The sequence below is a fragment of the Hyposmocoma kahamanoa genome, unplaced genomic scaffold (assembly GCF_003589595.1).
Source record: "Hyposmocoma kahamanoa isolate Upper Pololo Valley unplaced genomic scaffold, ASM358959v1 80, whole genome shotgun sequence".
NCBI classification, from domain to species: Eukaryota; Metazoa; Arthropoda; class Insecta; order Lepidoptera; family Cosmopterigidae; genus Hyposmocoma; species Hyposmocoma kahamanoa.
In genome coordinates this window covers 7,369,456-7,391,701 of record NW_020654051.1, presented here as the reverse complement: position 1 = coordinate 7,391,701, position 22,246 = coordinate 7,369,456, and the positions used below count along the sequence as shown (strand labels likewise).

The window sequence follows — 22,246 nt, the reverse complement described above, 5'->3', positions numbered from 1 at the left end:
ACAATAGCTGGTCGCTAAGCAACGGACTACATAGTGTTGTCCTAATAAAAAGCACCATACTACGTATGCAGTGTTGCGTGATTGTCACAATCAGAACGGGTTAACATGAAAATTACAAAACTACACAAAACATTTCAAATTACAAAAATAGACAAACATTACAAAATAAAAAAAAAACGTTAGGACTACAATATAAATAAACGTTACTAGAAAGCATAACAGGCAAAAGAAAGTTACGTATTCAACACTTACCAAACAAGTGGGTTTAAAAACACTAAAGATTTAATAACTTTAAATTACAAAAAAACTATGTATTTCGCGGAGACCGCATAGGAAAAAGCTATTATTAGAGAAATGAGCGTGCGTCTCTCGCTAATCGGAGTGCGCCGTTGACCAAGCGATAGCGGAACCGCGGCTTGCCTGATCAGAGATGGAAAAACTGTTTATTTTTTTAAACGTTATGCTTTTTAAAAAAAAGCGTGCTTTTTTAAACGCTTTTTAGTTTGAAGCTAACAAAATCCTTCAGAAAACGTTTAAGCGCATAGACTTTATGTTTAAAAAAGCTTGCAACGTTATGTTGTATTAATTTGTTTAGAAAACATAGATGGCGCTACTTGAAACTTAGACACGTTGTAAAAAATGAAATTGTTGAGTACCTATAGAACTGACCAGTGACCAACGATTACGTTTAAAATGAAATGCATGCTAATGCGCTTATTTTTAAAAGCAGACCTTTGAAGTGCTTTTCGCTTAAACGCTCACTTCTATGCCTAATAATATAAACACATAAGAAATATTTGATGTATCGTTTGTGTATAAGTGGATTTTGTATGTATATGTGGCCTAATTCGGTTATACTTTTTGAAATCAGTTCCAACTTTATAGTTAGGAAATAAGTAGTTTTTTCTTTTCTTTTTATATATAATTAAGTTTGTTTGATAGTTGAATGGTGTTTGCATACATAACATAATATTATCAATTAATTATAAATAAATTAACAATAGGTATAGATATAGTTAAGCATCACACATTTTGTCACATCATAAATTCTTTGTACTCATATTGCGAATTTAAATAAGTCAATGTTTTTGTAGTATTAGTTTAGTGCGCCTGTGACGCACTCCCTGGGCTCCGCATAATACCAGCGACGTGGCTGTTCTCAGCCACGGCACATGCTGAGCGGTGCCCATTCAGTATCAGTAATTTTAGTTTTAATTTATTTTTATGTACATACAATTTAAAGGTACTGAATAAATGTTTCTTTCTTCTTCTTCTTCTTAATACCCCGCAAGGGGGGTGAGGAACCGAACCAGTTGTTGCCTATAAAAAGAGGGCTCGCGCGCCGCTTGAGATAATGTACTATATTGATATTCCTAACTATATATTCCACTGCTGGACACAGAACTCTTCCAGATACATTTTTAACAATAAATACAATAAATAAAATAATTATTAATTTACAACGTTACACCGTATCCGGTTGTCAAAGGGAAGTACATCATCATGTGAAAACCAATGTTTCGCCAAATGTTTTAGTGAATTATTCGCTTGAATTGTAATGAAATGGACAAAAATATTGACAGTGAGAACAATTAAGTATTTATAAAAATGCGTTGCTGCAGCATTAAGGAGTGCGGCAGTAGAAAAAACGGAAATCAACCGAATGTTACATTACGCTGGCATGTGTTATTTTTCTGTCTATAAATCATACAATAGCCCAAATATCTCATACAATTAGACTCATTTAAGTAGTTTATTCATAAGTCTTGCCGAATTTTGGTTTGGCTACTACATATTGCCTGTTTGTTAATGTATTTTGATGATTGTTGATAACGATTACTTTGAGATAATGTTGTTCTTGTAAGCATAAATAAACATAAATAAATAAACATATTATCGATATTTTGTTATTAAAACAACTGACTACGAGGTTTTTATTATTTCATTATTATTTTTATTTTTAAAGGTTACATTTAACAGGTACAATAAGAAAAAGTAAGAATGGTTGAAAATTATAGGACTGCCGAATTTAAACATAGGATCAAATGCCAATTATCGTTTGGTCGTCTCATTTTGAAGAGGCAATGAATGTAGCTATAATTACATACATGAAATATATTACATGATAATGCAATTCCATCGTTACTTATATAACTTTATATTTAATTTTGATTGACAAGACTCATCACTAGGTACGACTGCCCGCAGAATCCACGTCAATCCAAGACGAGTCACATGGCAATGGTGAGTTTTCCTAATTTTTCTAGTAGTCAACTGGATTGTAGCCTATTTGAAGCAAACAGATTAAACAACTATAAAGCTACGAGAGCTAAAGAGCTTCTAGAATTCGTATATTCTGATGTTAGTGGACTAATGAGTGACAAATCTTTCGGAGGTTTTCGTTTTTATATTACATTTATCGATGACCATTCACGAAGAGTGAGGTTTTTGAAAAAATAAAGGAGTTTAAGAAAATTGCAGAGACTCAAACCGGAAAGAAGCTGAAGGTGTTGAGGACAGATAATGGAGGCGAATACGTTAATATGAAAGTCGATAAGTTCCTGAGAGAACATGGTATTAAGCGACAACTTACGATTGCATACACATCGGAACAGAACGGTGTTGCTGAGCGAGACAATCGCACTATCGCTGAAAAGGCCGGATCTATACTGCAGGAAGCAGGACTTCCCGTTCAAATTTGGGCGGAGGCGGTAAATACCGCAGTGTATTTGAAGAATAGAAGTCCTACACTGGCAGTTAAAAGATGACACCTGAAAAGGTATGGAGCGGTCGGAGGACAGATCTAGGTCCTCTTAGGGTCGTATTCTAGAACTCTACTCAATGCTCAAGACAGGATTTGAGTATGGTTATAAAATAAGTATAAAGCACTCGAAATCATGCTCAAGTCCCTGCCATTAGGGTCGTATTTCCAGTGCTTGTGTTTCCAGTGCAATCCTGACTTGAGCATTGAGTAGAGTTTTAGAATTAAAATTTAGAATTAGATTATTTGGATGTAAAGCATACACTCACATTTAAAAAACGAACCAAATGGAATCTATTGCGGAGAATCGAAAGGATATAGATTGATTGATCTTGAAACGAGAGAACTTCATAGAGCGCGATGATGATGTTATATTTTTCGAAAACCAAATATATCACGAAGTCACAAAACCAAAAGAGAAAACTGTACCAGCAACCATTACTATAGGAAATGATGATATGCATTACGAGCCGTTACAAAATAGAGAAACGGTTTAGTGAGAGCAGAAAAATTACGAAGAGTATCTTCAATAAAGTGATAGAGATGTTGATGAAGTTACTGAAAGAGTAGATGACGAAGAAGAACAATAGTTATCATCTGAAGATGGAACATATGATTCGGAGACCATATCTAATTCTGTAGTGGTAGAACGGAGATACCCACAGAGAGAAAGACAACGCACTCAGTTTTCTGACTTTATCACTTATCAAGCAATGTCTGAAACAGATGATCCTACGATAGTGCAAGAGGCATTGTCACGAAGGGATGCAAAGCAATGGAGAGAGGCGATTCAGGAGGAGCTGGATTCTTTAAACAAAAATCAAAAGTGGGTTTTAGAAAAGCCTGAGGAAGCAACCAACATTATAGATTGGAAGTGGATATTTATAATCAAAAAGGAAACGGGGAATAAAACCCGTTACAAGGCTCTTTTGGTTGCACGAGGCTTTAGCCAAAGTAGAGGCATTGATTACGATGAGACGTTTGCTCCTGTTGCGAGACATAGCCCGTTAAGAATGCTCATAGCTTTCGCGGCCAACCTGGTTTAAAATAGATCACATGGACATTACAACCGCGTTCTTAAATGGTGATCTAAATGAGAAAGTTTATATGCATCAAAGGAAAGGAAGATCATGTGTGCTTGTTAAAGAAATTTCTTTACGGACTGAAGCAAGCGCCACGTTCCTGGAACCTTAAATTGCATACTGAGAGAGAGAGCCTCAAGTTCAAGCGCAGTAAACAAGAATCCTGTGTATACACAAGGTTTACAGGAAAGGTCTTAATGATATTAGCCGTTTATGTAGATGACATTTTCATTTTTTACAACAATGAGAGGGCGATGCAAAATGTTACGTTAATTCTTATTAAAAACAAAATTCGAAATGAAGGATCTAGGAAAAGCTGAACTATTTCTTGGGATCAAACAAACGGTTGCATTAAAATCAAGCAAAAGAGTTACATTTAAAAGCTTCTTCACACGTTCAAGATGGAAAACTGCAAGGCAGTTAGTACTCCAGCAGCTCCTGGACAACGATTTGAAACAGGAAAAGAGTGTACAAATGAAAACTTATCCAATAGAGAGCTGATACGCTCACTGATGTACACAGCTGCATGTTCAAGGCCAGATATAGCACATGTAGTCATGGGTCAGTTCTGCAATTGTTATGATGAAGTGCACTGGACCGCAGCTAAAAGGATCTTGATATACTTAAAGGGTACCAAGAGCGTGGGACTTGTATACTCTAAAGACGTGTCTTGTAGAAATATTCAAGGTTTTGCAGATGCTGATTACGCTGGAAATATAGTAGACAGAAGATCATATTCCGGCAATGTGTTTAAGATGGCAAATGGAGCCCTTGGCAGAGCATTAAGCAAAGATGTACAGCCTTATTGACAGCTGAAGCTGAGTACATTAGCTTATCAGAAGCTACTAAAGAAACCATATTTCTACAGCGATTTCTGAATGAAATTACGGGCAAGAAGGAGTTACCTATCAAGATACATACAGATAGTCAAACTGCTGTGGCAATAGCCCTAAATCCGGTGCAATATTAGCAAACAAAACATGTTGATTTTTCCTATCATTTTATTAGAGAAGCATTAGAAAAGGATACTATAAAGCTCAAGTATTTAGAAACCAAGTGCATGGTTGCTGATGCTTTAACGAAAGCAAACGTTAAAGCAGTACTTGCCCTTTAACGAAAGGTTAAAGGGCAAGTATGAGTTTTGCCGTATAGAAATGAGTGTGTACTGAGTGTTCATGACTGACAAGGCTTTTTGATAGTATAAGGAAAGCCATGTGTAAATAATTGAGGAGGAATGTCAGAGCATGGATGTACCAAGTTTTATGTACTGGCCGGTGGTCACACCGCCCAGTACATAAAAGATTACACGACGAGGTAACCTCGTAGAACTCGCTTCATATCGGATATATTTTAATAGACATCTTTGTTAAAATATTAAAATCAGTTTTCTCATTTATTGATAGAGCCGGAGGAGCTCTATCACTCCCAACTGAGCTGCGGAACGAACCAAAATGTAAGTTTAATGGAAATAAACAGGTATTTTTTATCATGACACTACAGAACTTTGTGCCAATGTCAAAGTAAAAAAGTAAAGTTAGGAAACGGAAGGGATTGGAAAACCAAAAAAGAAAGGAAAAATTATGAAGAGTTATTATAAAATTGGAATAACATACTAATAACATACTGGCAGGTGTCTTTAGAGGATGGAGAAAAGTATCCCACGGCTATGTGACCTTCCATCCTCTAAGTATGTGACACATGTGTGACACGGAGGCTTAGACTTATTTTTTTTCCGTTCTCGAAGATTTTTTCCATCCTCTTAAGCACGGAGGAAAGTACTTATTTAATTTTTTTTTTCTTTCTTTGCTTTTTGCGATAAGCGTTTCAGCCACTTACAAAGTGTTTTGTCTAAATTCAACTTGTTTTTATAACGATGAAACTTATTTTATCATAGTAATGACATTTGGAAGCGGGATCAGGAAATAGGAACGTGGAGAAAGAGTGAAAAAGGGATCGAGGGAGGGTCTATATAGATACGATATTTCGCTTCATAGAGACATTTTATTTTTAAAAGTAATATTGCATTCAAAGACTGAAAAGTGTTGGTCGAACCGACCAAACTTGAAATAAAAAAACACATGGAATTTTTATGATTATGATGGAAAAGGTCAATTAAGAGGATTATAAATTCCTTTTGAGTAACATACTGGCTTAATATACAGCGTAATGGACTACACTTTCAACAATTGTAATGGCTGATTTTTTAATTTTAATAAAATTTTTGAGAAATGAGGAAAATTTTGAGAGGAGGAGGAAAATACATTATTAAATCTGTGGGATAAAAGCTTAGAGGATGGAAAAAATAAAAGAACGTATTTTGCATTTTTTTTGGCACTTCACCATATAGGATGGAAAACATTTAGCAGTTTGCGTTATGAATAAAACAGGGAAACCCAGTCATTAAAAAACTGTGAAATATAAAATTAAAAAGATGAAAAAGAGAAATTCTTTGAAATACTCGTAATTGACTAAAGTCTAACCCGTTAAATTACAATAATACTTATAAATAAACATTTAAAATATTTATCCGTTGGCTCTAATACTATCTGCAAGGAGCTTTTCGCATTATTTGGCTAAATACCAAACAAAACCGTAAAAATTTTAAAAAGTTACATTGTCTGTTGTAAAATCTCCATAGGGAATGGAAAAAAATCTTAGAGGGCGGAAAAAAATGTAAAATAGAAAACTCATAAAACTGACACTGGCATAAGTCTAGTGGCCGCTAGGAAATAATAATAAAATAGAAAACTCAGCAAAAGCAAGTCAATGAAGGTGTACCAATTCTCGTTGTACAAATTAAGCTTCTTAGTACCGATTTTATGGTACACTGTATACCTTAACATTTTTCGTAGGGAAGAAATGGCTATGTCTGATAACAAAAAAAGATCCGAGACGGTTATTTCGACCAAAAAGAATAAAAATTATAGAATATATTTGAACAACACAGAAAATCCTAAAATAATTTTTTGGAATTTTGACACCAATTATAAATATTCGGTGGAATGCGAAAAAAGTATTTGTGATGTGCACCATACCGAGAGTGTAGAAATGCTGCGACCTGATGGTGAAGGTGCTTACGTATTTTATGCCAGTACTATAGATTTTAATAACTTGCCCCTGCCAAGAAATCCGAAGAAAATGATTTGGGCTTTAATACATGAAGAATCTCCGAAAAATATAGCTGAGTTCACTCATGAAAAGGCGTTGAATTTGTTCAACTTTTCAAGTACGTTTAGCAGACACAGTAACGTACCATTCCCTTTACAGCACATGGGGTCTTTAGAGCACATAACTAATCAAAAGTATTTTGTTAAAACTACAACAAAAAACCAGGCCTTACGAGAATTATCGCCGATATTATACATGCAATCTATTTGCGACAGCTTAACCGAAAGAGACAAATACGTTAAGGAGCTCATGAAATTTCAACATATAGATTCGTATGGCGATTGTTTGAAGAATAAACATTCAACAAAGTATTCAAAGAGAAAGGGTTATGATTACTTAAATAATTTGTGGGAGGAAAATTTGCTTCGATTCATAGCTAGGTATAAATTCGTAATAACAATAGAGAATGGTGTGTGTCACGATTACGTGTCGGAGAAATTTTGGCGAGCAATCCATGTGGGTGTGGTGCCCATATATTTTGGGTCCCCAACAATACGGGACTGGTTGCCAAACGAGAAATCAGCGATACTTCTCGAAGACTACCCGAAGCCAAAATTGCTAAGCCAACACTTAAACAAATTAATGCAGGATGACGACTTGTACGAAGAATACCTAGAACATAAAACAATGGGAAAGATCACTAACAAAAAACTTATCGATGAATTGCGAATAAGACCCTATCAAACAGACCATTTAAAAAATGAACGTAGTTTTATATGTCTTCTATGTAAAAAACTTCACGAAAAAGAAAAAGGAGTTAACATTGTGACGACCAGTCATTATAATTGCCCTAAACCTATATCTGCTCTGTCGCAAAAAGTGGAGTTAAATAATAAATGGACAGGAACATGGGAATATGGGAAATTGAATGCAAAAACTTTGCACGATTTAATTATGCCATCATGAACTAAGGATACGAAAAATTCGGCTTACTCGCAACTCCTGTAAAATTCGCAATGAAAATTTGAGTACAATCAACCTGGATTTTAGATGTGAACCCTTGGACATCGTCAAATTAAATTCAGTAATATGTCAAAAGGCTTAGCACTGTGGCCGCTAAGGGCTAGATATAGTAAAACAGTTTTGTCTAAACTGGTGTGGCCCCGAAGTTATTTCGTTCCTCTGGTACTTGACTTGTAGTACATGGGAGTCCCTATTAGTTTGAGACTAGGTAGGTAATAGGTATGATTGGCTAATACACGAGTATTCAGAATATCGAAGGACAAACGGGATTTCTGATTCCGTCTATTGTTCAAGATGGCCCAGGGAATCAATGGGTTTTTTTAACTTTTCTTTAATTTTCTGTTACTCTTTTTGTCAATTATTACAATTTTGCATTTCAATAATTAGGTGGTTAACATACTTGGTACTTGGTGTAACGGGCTAGTATCCGCAACTCGACGACGAGGCGCCTATTTTGCGTGTGGGTGGTACTTGGTACTTGGTGTAACGGGCTGGTGTCCGCAACTCGACGTCAAGGCGCCTATTTTGGGTGTGGGTGGTTAACATATATTTGCAATTGAAGTAGCAAACCTTAATTAGTTTTTTGCCTATTTCTGTTTTACTTTATTTTATTAAAAGTTAATATTAAGAACTGAATACTGTATTTGTGGGTGGGATTGATTTTAGATTGGTTTAATAAACGTGCTTCACCCGACTAGGGTTAAAATGTCGTTTTATTGTAATTTTTCAAGCTTCAGAGATAACACAACAAGTATACATTTAGAAACTCTATGCTTAGTAACTAAATATTTGTATAACCTTTGTATAACTTGTTATTAGGGCTAGCGTAAAGCGGCGGATGGCAAGGCAGACGACATTAAATTTATAAATATATATTTTATACAATTGTAATTGAAGAATGAAGTGCGCCATAATACTCAAGAGGTCAATCTCAGACATCAATGTATACCTTATTTCAATTAAAATAGCATAAAATAAACATTGATAAATATAATGTCCTCCGCCTTCCCATCCGCTGGCATTGCAAACAAGGCAAGCGCGCTTACGGGGTGATTCGTTTGGCCACAATCTTCTAAGTCTTATCTATCTTATCAATCTTTAAGTAAGACCAAATGACGAGTTTTATAGACCATTTTGGAGTTAGAACCTCAAAATATGACAATCAAAAACAATAAAGGAAAACATGATCATTTTGTACATAAGATACTTTCGGTTGGTATAAGCAAAAATAAAAAGAGGATTAAACTGTAATACTTTAATCAAAATTACGATAAATTATACTTTATGATAAGTATACGTATTACTAGTCATTGTTTATTTTATTTTTGTGATATTATTTCATGAAAATTGTTGTTGCAGCTCACTCAAATCCAAAAAATTCTGGTGACTACTATATTAGCCTACAAATGACGAGACAGGTCCAAGTAGTTCCGTTTCAATGGGAAAACATAATTGTGTAAATTCGTATCTTTACACAAAGTTAATGAATCATTGAGGTTGCAAAGGAATCACATTACAAGATGATGAAGGTTACTTTTTAACCGACTTGAAAAAAGGAGGAGGTTCTCAATTCGACTGTATGTTCTTTTTCTTTTTTTTATGTATGTTACGCGATAACTCCGGTATTTGTGAACCGATTTTCATGATTCTTTTTTTGTTGGAAGGGGGTACTTCCATAGTAGTCCCATTTCATTTTGAACTAAATCATCCACTTCTAAGAGTTGCTGTTCACGCATAAAGATTCATTTTTATTCATTTTTCCCGGTATTTGCGGGATTTGAAGTTTCAAATCCCGCGGGATCCTGGTATTTGCTGCATCTCGAAGAATGCTACGAGAAAAAAGGTCATATTATCAAACTACACGTTTGCGAAGGACTGAAATTCAAAAAAAAAGAAAGAAAGAATAATACCTACCTATTTTGTTTATTGAGATCAACTATAATTTATCATAATAAGGTAAAAAGCATTATTCTGGAAGTAACTGCGCAAATACGTTAAAGTTTCATCCGCTAAACTGATCTTATAAACTAGGCAGCAGCGAAAAAGGCTCGCTTTTCTTCCACTCTGGTAGGAATAACCATCATTAGTGCGTCATAGGCAACCTCAAGGTGTGATAACCCATTTAATTCACATATAAAATAGTTCATTCCTTTCCTTAACTGAACTACAAGGGTAGTACCTCAGAGAGGTTGTTAAATAAATCTACGGGGAATCTTTTGACTTGGTATAAATTTTATATTTTGTCGCTAAATGCACATGTACTCGTAAGCCTTTAACAGAACGTCCTATCGTTATAATTATCGATTTGCTCTAGCTGCACTTCGCTGTGAATTTTCCGCCTTTAAAAAGTACTTCCACATAACTACATCTCTTGCAAGTCTTCACAAACAGTTTCCGACATAAGGGCTATTCGCGATTGAAGTGCGCCGAACAACACATTGTCATGTATTCTGTTCATGCGCTATCCCGCAAATACCGCGGTATACCGGTCAGTTTACGTTCGGGATTAGACCCGCAAAACTGGTACGGGATCCTGGTAGTTCGAGATCCCGGTATCCCAATATTGCATTCCCTAGTATGTAATTATAAAATAAAGGTATAGTCATAGATAATAACAAAATAATAATATTAGACAACATCACATACGTCGCTTTGACCCAAAGTAAGTAATTAAAGCCCCAGTATTATGGAATACGGAAATTTTAGAAAAGTTAGTTTTTTCGACACCATGAAAACCGGTGTGTAAACCACTTGACCACCGAGGTCGTCGAATAATTTTATAGAATATCATATATAATTACTTCAGATAATTATGTTTTTTGTACGTACTCAAACTCAAAAGTTCACATTAATAGAGGCACAATCAAGAGCACGTCAAGCTTGACACTTTGTACTTTGGACAGTTCTTATCGTAAGCGGCATATAGTTGGATTGAAATCTTAAGTGTCAAGCTTGACGTGCTCTTGACCATGTACGAGGTTTACGATTACGAATGTAGCCGACGTAATGCGTTTAATCGCATTGCTAGTCTGAGTGGAAGCAAAACAAGCTACGTCGTTTTCTCTTTTTTTGATCAAGCCGATTTCGCGCTAATAAGCACGGTGACTTCCTTATGCAATTAAATTAATAATTTTTTTTTTATAAAGTAAAAGAATATTTCGAACTTTAATAAATCATCATTAAGATTTTGATAGCGATAACTAATCAATACCACAAGCATCAATAATTTATTGGCTCAGTAATTTTATGACTAAATAAGAAACATGGTGTCTAAGATGTTTGTCTTGTTTTTATTAACACAACTTGTTGTGAGTGTATTATCTGAAGAGCGAACAGTTCAAACTAAAGTTGGAAGAATTAGGGGTACTAAAGCCGACGATGGAGATTATTACCAATTTATGGGAATACCATACGGCAAGGTCGATGACGAAAATCGTTTTGGTGTAAGTAATTAATTGAAGCGCTTTTATTATCTTTTATTTACATGAATAGTGAAATTAAGACAGTGAACAAATACCTCAAAGGCAAACGGGTAAAATACTGTGCCTTGTAGAACATAGACGTTCGATAGATGCTACTTTTTAACCGACGTCAAAAAAGGAGGAGGTTCTGAATTCGACTGTTTTTTTGTATGTATGTTACGCGATAACTCCGGTATTTGTGAACCGATTTTTATGATTATTTTTTTGTTGGAAAGAGGGTACCTCCATAGTGGTCCTATTTAATTTTGAAGAAAAAGATTAATATTTATAAATAGCGCCTAAATTTTATTATAAGGTGCAATTATTTTAATGGTTGATTTTGCTATTCTCTAATTCAAGGCGTTTTTCTCTCGATATACTTAGAGTAGTGAGAACCGATTTCTATTACCTGTGTCAAGTTCCGTATAGTGGCGAACTAGGGGATGAATCTGAGTTTGCGCACTTTCCGGTAACCGATTTCAATAAAACTTGGCAAATAGATGTAATTCCACGTACTTTTGAGGTCGGTTTTTTATTGTGCTCTGTACTGAGATTATTAAGTGCATTTTTGATGTTCCATTGCTGTCACGTCATTTTACTATACCACAAACTTGCTATACAAGGCATCTCACTTTCTTATACTATTATACATTACACTCGAAGGGGGTCCATCCCACCCTTTAATACAACAAAATATATGGAAAATTGTAATATTTTTTCGCGATTTCACGGGGATCCCCAAAGTGACAATTGTTAGTATTAATGAGGAACCACTTCCGTGCTTCGTCCCATCCTCCCTCTGTAACGTAATTAAGTTAACAACTTGTGTAACGATTGGCAATCTGGAATTGAACTTTATTTTCTTGGGTTGAGTGCCTGATGTAAATAATGATCAAAAATCGTTTTAGTATGTTTTGATTCCAGCTTTCATCACCGTATCCTGACTTCGAAGACGTTTTTGAAGCTAACGATGGTTCAATTATGTGTCCCCAAATCGAATTTAGTTCAGGCTCCTTTCAAGGTACATTAGACTGCTTACGTTTGAATATCTACGTACCTGCAACGGCAAATGTAACAAATCCCTTGCCAGTTATGCTTTGGATACATGGAGGAGCATTCATCATTGGAAGTGGTAATAGACCTTTGACTGGTCCCAAATTTCTTGTAAAACATGACGTTATTTTGATCACTATGAATTATAGACTTGGATTTTATGGTTTCATGTGCCTTGATATTCCCCAAGTACCCGGCAATCAAGGATTAAAAGACCTGGTAATGGGTATGACATGGATTAAGAATAATATTGAATATTTTGGCGGTGATAAAAATAAAATTACCGTTTTTGGTGAAAGTGCTGGAGCCATGGCTATTGATCTCCTATTGTTGGCTGATAAAGAAGAATTGTTTCATAATACTATAATTATGAGCGGCACGTCATTGACGACACTAGTGGTGCGTCCACCTGATAATACTGTTCCTATAGTTATAGCAAACAAGCTTGGTTTAAATACAAATAATGTCGACGAAGCTTTATCGTTTCTTAATACTGTAGATCCATTCACAGTTATAGTAGCTGGTTTAGGACTTGAGACAATGCCGTGCAAAGAAAATAAATTTGCTGATGTAAAACGACTCCTTCCTGATTTTCCCATTAATATGAAAGTTCCGAGAGCAAACGGAAGGTCTTTCTTAATGGGCTTCACAAGCGATGAAATGATTTACGAGTTCGCAAATTTATCAGAGGAACAATTTCAACAGTTAGATATTTTTAACGAAACAATAAGTAGAACATTTCACTTTGATAAAATAACGCATAATGATATTGTTAGATTGATAAGGAATTTTTATATCGGTGACAAGGATTTCACACGAGAAGTGAAATTTGATTTGGCCGATTTTGCATCTGATATTCGACATGTTTATCCAACTGAAAGATCTTTGGCGAAAATGCTAGCTAATGGTGCAGAGAAAGTGTATTATTATAAATTCTCGTACGTTGGTGATAGAAATTACATGAGAAGACTACTAAACATTACTGTTGGTGGTGCAGCACATGCAGATGAACTGGGCTACTTTTTTGATATTGATTATCTATCTGAAGCAGGTACTCTTGACGATTTTGCAATGGTAGATAAAGTAACTACACTTTGGACAAACTTTGCGAAATATGGGTAAGCTATCATGCTCACTAACAATTTTTTCTGATACACTTTGATATCAGTATGAAAATAATTACTGCATTCCTTGACACATTTAGTTGTTTAGATATTTTACGCTTTTGCACCGTACAATATTTTTGTTAACAGCCTACTTATTGCATATGTAATGCCTTATGTAAAGACTCGTGACCTCGGCATAATACATCAACTTATTTTACGGAAATTGTGGTTTACGTCAACTTAACATCCTACTCTACATGAACGTCTTATTCAGAGACCCAAATAGATATTGTATCTATAATTTAAATACGTGTGTGTGCATTGAATGAGCACCCTCTGAAGAACGTTTAAAAAATATTAGTCATTTAGTTGTAGATCTAAAACAATTGTAAAAACCAGTCCCTCCATTTGTAGAAAGATAAAACAAAAGATAAATAACTTAATGTGTGCTCACTCAGTTCTCACCGAGGGCCAGTCAGATCTACGAAAGTATTAAATTTGAATGTAATATTCTTATAAATGCAAACTACTTTTCAGTAGTAGTTTTGTTAGTTTTATTTTAATTACAGATTGATTAGTGCGTTTTGAAATTTTTACAAATACTTTCTTCTAATCAATCAACTCCTAAAATCTAGTACAATAATATTACATTCAAATAATTATTAATACAAAGATTGAAAATTCCTTTTTCTGAGTGTTTTTTCTGAGTGTTCAATCTTTGTATTAATAATTATAACAAACTAGTGGAGTAATTTCACAAAAAATAATTGAATATGAATTCAATAAAAATTTAATTATTACATTCAAACTTAATACTTTTGTAAATCTGACTGGCTCTCTGTAAGAACTGAATGAGCACCTTGTGAGCACACATTTATAGTACATTGTATATCAAGGGCAGTAAATAAGAAATGACTACCGAGTCTATTACAAGTTCGGAGCCAAAGGCTGGGGGTTTTAATGACTCGAAGTTTGTAATTTTTTACCGCCCGTGGTACATACAATGTTTTTCATCACAATTGCGAGGAAATAAATGCAATGATGTAACTGAAAATATCCACTTTAATAGTGGTACCGGTAGTGTAATGAAAAAGCCAGTGGGCGTAATTAAGAACATTACGGTCTATAACATGCATATTATCATACTGTTTACGAGCAAGTGTGATGAAGTTATTTATTTTTGTTTTACTTTTTGCAAATAGAAACTTTGCGTTTCTACAATTTTTCTAGAACTACTACTAAACGTCCAATATTTTTTAAAGTAAGTAAAATTTAAACACGCTTATTGTTTCAGTGATCCAACTCCAGAAAAAACTGAACTTCTGCCAATAAAATGGGAACCAGTAATACAGAATTCTCCTCGTTATTACTTGAATATCGATTCAGAGCTGACTCTCGATCAAAGACCTTTCCAAAAAAGACTTGCTTTTTGGGATCTCTTTCTAAAAGCCTATGGAGAGCATGAGTATGGATTTGCTAGAGAAAATAGCGCCTCTTATGTGTCTTCTATATTCCTTTCAGTTATTCCTAGTTTAGTGACTATAATTAATAATTTAGGGTTATAATTTCTGTGCAGTAAAGTGCGTATCAAACTTAACACTTTGAGCAAATCTGACTGATTCGTTGCACAAATGGGCTTCGTGTGAATGAAAGCGAACTTTTGTAAAGATATTGTACATAGCATAATGAACTATATGGTCAATTGCATAACGTACAAACTAGATACGAGCCAAAATCTTCCGCGAAATGCGCGAGCATTCTCGAGCTCATGTACAATATCGTTACAAAAATTCGCTTCCATTCCGTTCCACCGCAATATAAATTGAGCCTAAAGCAATGATCATAAGTGTCAGTTTAATCGGGCACTTAAACGTCTTTACACTTTTTAAACACTTTGATAATATTAATGGATAAATAAAAGCAGTACAGAAGTGTTTAAAAGTACTTAAAACATTTGTAAAATAAAATCAGCAAAGGTTTTGGAATACTATCAAAATCAGATAAAAGCTTTGCTAAAATTGTAAATTAGAGATTGTACCTGTACTCTAAGTACCAGAGCAATGGTATTCAATGCACTCCCCAGAATACCCAGGCTAGTATCAATTTAGAAAAGTTTACTTCCCAAATTGGTCCTACCGGAAATCGCACCTGGGATATCCTCATCCAGCGCCATTAGTCTTCACTGTTGGGCTATGTTGTATAAGAGTGGTATATTATGTCAATAAAAGCTAAAACGCGTATATTTGTTTTTTTTTCCAAACAACCGAACGTTTCAAGCCCTTTACAGGTCCCATGGTCACGGCTGACAAAAAAATGTAATTCCAACTCCAATATGTAACAATCGCGAAGATCTAAGAACTCTATAATTAGGTATTTAAATTTCAATAGAACCTGTCATCGATCACTTCAATAATATATTATCTTCTTCACTTATAACATCCTTGCCTTATATGAAAGAGGAAGTTAAACATCATAATAATTATATGATAATAACATTTATTTTTTACTTTTAAAAGTTATAAGGGATCTCAACAGTATTTTGTTCTTTTAAGTTATGTCAGAAGATCATCTAGTACACTTGAGTAAGATTAATTTTAATTTAAGGAGCAATTTTGTAAGGAACCTAAGTAAATTTTTGTGTAAGGGCCTAAACATAATCCTATAACATGAAATCGAATGCCAATTTCTTTATACAGAATAATATAATACACTGAAATGTGAATTGTTATTTAATTAATGATAGAAACGTACAAATAAATTTAGTTACATACGAGGGCGATACTGAAAGTTTTGAGAACTGGCTACGTTTATTTTTTTTTTGTTGTTGTTGTTTTTTTGTTTGTAGTAAAATTAAAAAATGTGTATAAAGTGTAGCGTGGTGAGCGGAGGGGGAGCGTAAATTGACACGAGGGCAGTGTCTTCACGGTACAAACGACGAATAATGATGTAAGAGCGACTATTTTCGTAAAAGGCGCGAACAAAAAAGCGCGCTGTTATCCCGTGAACTGCTCCATTACGAACGCAGCTATCCATCGATGCAATTCCCCTCTCATCCGTCCCTGCGTCTCTGAGAAAAAGTGATTTGAAAAAAACACGTTACTATAAGCCACCTGTATTAACAAAAAATTCCTTCGATCCGGTTGAATTCGAAACAACGTCTTCTTAGTGGACTAGAATAACAAATATTATCATTATTGCAATACAGTCGCAGTGGATTATCAATAGAATTACAATGATGATTTGAAGGAAATTGATACATTTGGGGCCCAGTCCTCCGGTGTCTGTGTCTCATTCGATCTAGTGGGTTTATTGTTATCAAAATTATTTGTTTGTTACGCTTGCTTTGTCACGTCATAAATACATACACCAATTTTATATTTTATCTACAGATTTTTGCAAAAGTCAACTTATCAGTAATTTACGGTAGGATTTAAATTGAGACACACATATATATATTACATAGCGGTAGACTATGAACTTCCTTTGGAACAAAACATAAAATTCGAAACTTTTGTGTAATAAGGCCATTTCCGCGAAATGACAACTTTCCAGGACAGAGATTAAGCCTGGTTTCAGATCAGTATGGATTTATCTGCGGACCGTCCGCGCAAGAAGGGTAAGAATATCGTTTTATAGTGACGCGGCTTGCTCTGTACGGAACATGCTCCACGTGAGCTCCGCACAGCCCGTGCGTTCATTGTAGGCTACTGTCTTCCGTGAATATTCGCATTAAATCAAATACTCGATTCAAAGGAGTGCGGATTTATCTGCGGACTGTCCGCGCGGAGCACCGGAGGGGAGTAACACGTGTGGTGGCGTAATAACATCGTTTTACAGTGACTCGGATTGCTCTGTACGGAACACGCTCCGATTGTACTCCGCACGGCCCATGCGTTCATTGTAGGCGACTGTCTTCCGTGAATATTCGCACTAAATTAAATACTCGATTCAGAGCATTGCGGATTTTACGAATGCGGAAGGCCCGCTGGCTGACAGTTTATACGGACCATACGCATAGCTGTGAAACCAACCTTGAAGTTTGCTGCTCAAATCTTTGGATTTAAAGTTGTGAGTGGCACTGTAACTGTTATGGATAGGCGTGTAGCTTACCATCAGGCGCACGACTTGTTCGGCCCGTCACTAGATATAATAAAAAAAAATTAAATAACCTTTTATACAATATAATTATGTACAAATTTTCAAAACCAACAACTCAATTAACTAAACTATATTCCAATAATACTATGCTAGTAGGAAACGAGTATAACTATACTGCATTATTACAATAATATAACTAAGATCACGAAAAGCAATGAAATAATAGAAAACATAATAATATAACTTTTAAAAATACATTATTTCATCATACATCGCCTCTGACTCCCTCTTGGAAATTTCCCACAGTAATTGCCAGGTAATATCAGAATCCGCGAGAATTGGCTTAGGCTTTGGACAATTGTAATGACTTTTGGACACCACCTGAATACTTTTATCTTTCTGGTAAAGTTTCTTACAAATAAAACATAAAAATTTCCTATCTTTCTCAAAGGCATTCGTCTGATAAGGCCTTGCTTCAATTTCTTCAATAATTCTTTGGTTAGAAATCAAGGCTTTTGTCTTGTGCTGAAGATATTCTTCGTACAAATCGTCGTCTCGCATTAATGTGTTAATACGTGCGCTTAGTCGTTGTGGCGACGGAAAATCATCGAGAATCAAAGCTGATTTGTTGTTTGGCAGCCAGTCCCTTATCGTAGGAGCACCAAAGTAGATAGGCACTACACCCACGTGGATCGCTCGCCAGAATTTCTCAGTTATATAATCGTCACAAACCCCATTTTCTATTGTGAGCACGAATTTGTATCTAGCCATAAATTTAAGAAAATTTTCTGCGTATAAATTGTTTAAGTAATTACTGTTTATTTCTTTTAAATGATTTGGTATGGGTTTGTTATTTAAACAAGCGCCGTAGGAATCTATTCGCTGATATTTCATCAGCTCTTTAACGTACTCATCTCTCTCTGTTGGGGCAACGCAACTGGTCTGTATGTATATAATTGGTGCTATTTCTTTCAGCGCACGATTTTTTGCTTTAGTTCTAACGAAATACTTTGTGCTGGTTATTAGTCTTAAAGACATCATATCATGCAAAGGATATGGCACGTCACTGTACCTGCTGAATGTGCTGGAGTAATTAAAAAGGCTTAAAGCTCTTTCATGCATGAAATATAATACGTTTTTTGGAGACTCTTCATGTTGAAAAGCCCAAATTACCTTCTGAGGATTTCTTGGTAATGGCATATTGGCGAAATTGGTATAACTTGCGTAAAATAAATAAGCACCTTCGCTGTTCCGTGGTAACATAAGCTTTTGGTTCGTCCAATAAACGTCACATAATTCTTCGCATTTTATGGAACTAAATAGATCTTTGGTTAAATTAACATTTGTCCAATGTATTATAGTAGGGTGACTGGTGTAATTTAAATACCTTCTTTGTTTTCCAGTCTTTTGCTTCAAATTGGGTTTTTCTTGGTTTTCGGTAAGAGGCGGGTCAGATTGTGAATTCCATAATATTAGCGTCACATATAACATTATAATTATGAAACATAATTCAACAAATGTAATGTCGAATGTCCTGCTAATAATGTTTCGAAGGGATTTTCTGTTTTTCATTTTCAGTAAACACATCTTTATTAGCTATGCTTCTTGAATCAAATCAAAATGCTGATTAGATTTATTAGTATTACTTATTTGTATTTATTTCGTTTGTTATAATTATTTTTCTATAGCAGAGTTTTTGTGTCTATACGTAGTTTCAGTGTATACTCATTCTTTGTTTACGTATATAAGATCATTGTATTGTATATACTTTTCCATCCTTCAACTCCAGTCTAGTCTATATGTATGATCTATGCTTCAACTGTTATGGATAGACGTGCAGCTTACCATCAGGCGTACCCGTCACTTGATATTATAAAAGAAAAAAAAAGATAAATAATACCTACTTTGTTTTTCTTTCAAACACCATTGGTATGATCGTAGCAAAAAAAAGTAAAAGACAATAACTTTATACTTTTTTTCATGGCGTTCTGTAATTTTTTTTTCCATCCTCTAAGCTTTTGCCTCGTAGACGGAGAAAATATCTACGTTTTGCCTGTAATCTTCATCTTCGACTTCAATCTATTATCGTTAAGAACATGTATAGAAGCGGACTAACGCTTAGATGGCCATCTAGAACACGTGCTTAAAACAATTACAATTTTTTTCAAAGAGTAGGTATCAGTGACCGTGGACAGACGCGACAACCTATACCTATTGGGAATAATCCATAGTAAAAATCACAATTAGACGTCCAAAATGTAAATAAAGGGGATAACCGAGCAAGAAAATACATTTTAAATTATAGGGATCCTATTTTTGCCAATAATAACCGTTAAGAACTCTTTTCAAAATGTAATCTTACCAAAATTTAGAATAATTCACATTTTGCAATATTATTATTATTATACTCTATATAGCTCGATTACCACTGACTGACTGACTGACTGATGTAGTCATTTAGATAATTGTTCTCCCCATAGATTTTGGTTCTCCCCATAGATTTAGTATTATAGTTCTCCCAGAAGCTAAAGTATAATACCTACCGAAAGGGTTGTCTACATTGACTTACAAATAAAGTCAAAATAGGCGCCTTGACGTCGAATTGCGGATACCAGCCCGTTACACCAAGTACCAAGTACCAAAGTCAATTTTTGTCTAACTAAAAATGGCCGCCACTCTGATTTCTACCGGAAGTGAAAAAAATTCGAAATTCGAATAAACAAGATGGCTGCCATACAAATTTCAGAGCCTTATAGCTCGGCGAGTATTGGAGATAGGCGGGGGTGCTCGACCAAATGTCATAGAGGGCGGCGGGGGTCAACTGCCAGTGAAAAAAATTTTTCAAGATGGCCGCCTCAAAATGGAGACCCCAAAAAAAGGTGGTCCGATCCGGCTCAAATTTAGCATGTGGCCGTGAATGGGAGACTGCAATACAAATCAGCGATCGAACTTTCGATTCCGCCACTTTCCAAGATGGCCGCCATACATGTGAATTTTCTGTTCTTTGGCGTCATATTTCTCCCAGAGGAAGGTGTATAAGAGTGATGTACGGCAATAATGGTCGGATAGACTTGGTGAGTGTCATAAGATACCGAAACCTTCAAAATGTGCTCCGCGTCAGGTAGGATCCCAGCTGCCCGGCCAAAGTATGCGTCTTGGCTCAAAGTGTTCAAACAAATGTTTATCCACAACCTGGGCAGTTTCTGCTGGAATTGAAAAAAATTCAAAATTCGCAAAATAAAATGGCCGCCATACAAATTTCGGGGGCCGGTATCTCGTAAGCTATTGGAGACAGGTAGTTAGTGTTCAAACTAATATAATAGAGGGCGATAGGAGCCAACTGGCAGTCGAAGTTATTTTTTTAAAATGGCCGATTCACGATGGCGCATGGCGGCCCGACAAAAAGGTGCTCCGATCCGGCTGAAATTTTATAACCTTCCATGTCTGAAAACCCTTAATACGAATTTGTGGTCAAGTTCTTTATTCCGCCATTTTCCAATATGGCCGCCATACATTTTCAACAATCCACTATGCTCCGAGGTCTACATCTCGGCGAGTATAGGAGATAGATGAGAAGCGCTCAAACAAATGTCGTACAGAATAGTACGAGCCAACTGCAGGTAAAAAAAATTTTCAAGATGGCAGACTCAAAACGGCCGCCCGAAGTAAAAGTGCTCCAATCCGACTGAAATTTGACATCCGATCGTATACGGAGGCGCATAGTATGGATCTGCGATCGAAATTTTAATTCTGCCATTTTCCAAGATGGCCGCCATACAAGTGAATTTTCGGTTTTTTTGACCAACATTTTTCTCTCCGAAGAAGAGCGGGTGTATAAGAGTGATGTATGCGAATAATAGTTGGGTGGATTTGGTGAGTATCAGAAAGTACCAAAACCTTCGAAAAGTGCGGTAGGACCCCAGCTGCCCGGCCACAGAATACGTCTTAGCCATAAGGTCTCCAAACAAATGATACTCCATACCCTGGGTAGTTTCTACCGGGAGTAAAAAAAATCCAAAATTCGCAAAACAAAATGGCCGCCACTTCCACTCAAAGTCAAAGAGAATTCACTACTGAAATATGAAGTTCAACTCCCATTTTGTCGCCAGATACAAAGAAAGCCCTCGCGAGCCGCTTTAGCGGCCCGGTGCAACACGCGCCATCTAATTACATATATAAAGCAACAAGTTCTTACTCATTGCTAGAAATAGAACGCATACTTCCCGATATGGTGGAAAAAAATATTTATACCGTTGTACGCGGATAGGCTTCAAAGCAAAGAATGTAATATGAGAGGACCTGAATATTCAATATAATAATATAAGTAAATTTCCGCCGGAAGTAAAAATTGTTCGAAATTCAAATAAACATGATGGCCGCCATACAAATTTCAAAGCCTCTTATCACGGAAACTATTAGAGATAGGTAGGAGGTGCTCGAATTAGGCCTTCCAGTGTGGAGGGAGAGTCCCCACATAACCCCTGAGTCTCCCTGGGCTCAGGGGTATCCATAAAGATTTCCCACCCGTCAAAAAAAAAAAAAAAAAAAAGGAGG

The 22,246-nt window shown here is 35.6% G+C and overlaps 3 protein-coding genes across 3 annotated transcripts; 2 read left to right on the top strand and 1 right to left on the bottom strand.

Annotated features, from left to right (window-relative positions):
* Positions 1–6,664: 6,664 nt before the first annotated feature.
* LOC113233880 (alpha-(1,3)-fucosyltransferase B-like) lies at positions 6,665–8,413 on the top strand. Its single transcript, XM_026469103.1, has one exon. The coding sequence runs from the start codon at positions 6,703–6,705 to the stop codon at positions 7,915–7,917; it is 1,215 nt and encodes a 404-aa protein (XP_026324888.1). The 5' UTR covers positions 6,665–6,702; the 3' UTR covers positions 7,918–8,413.
* Positions 8,414–11,351: 2,938 nt separating this feature from the next.
* On the top strand, positions 11,352–15,332 carry LOC113233834 (esterase FE4-like). Its single transcript, XM_026469052.1, has 3 exons — positions 11,352–11,417; positions 12,360–13,606; positions 14,889–15,332. The coding sequence occupies exons 1-3, from the start codon at positions 11,373–11,375 to the stop codon at positions 15,157–15,159; spliced, it is 1,563 nt and encodes a 520-aa protein (XP_026324837.1). The 5' UTR covers positions 11,352–11,372; the 3' UTR covers positions 15,160–15,332.
* Positions 15,333–17,938: 2,606 nt separating this feature from the next.
* LOC113233953 (alpha-(1,3)-fucosyltransferase 10-like) lies at positions 17,939–19,139 on the bottom strand. The gene has a single exon (XM_026469189.1). It carries the CDS (start codon positions 18,953–18,955, stop codon positions 17,939–17,941), a length of 1,017 nt encoding a protein of 338 aa, XP_026324974.1. The 5' UTR covers positions 18,956–19,139.
* Positions 19,140–22,246: the final 3,107 nt, after the last annotated feature.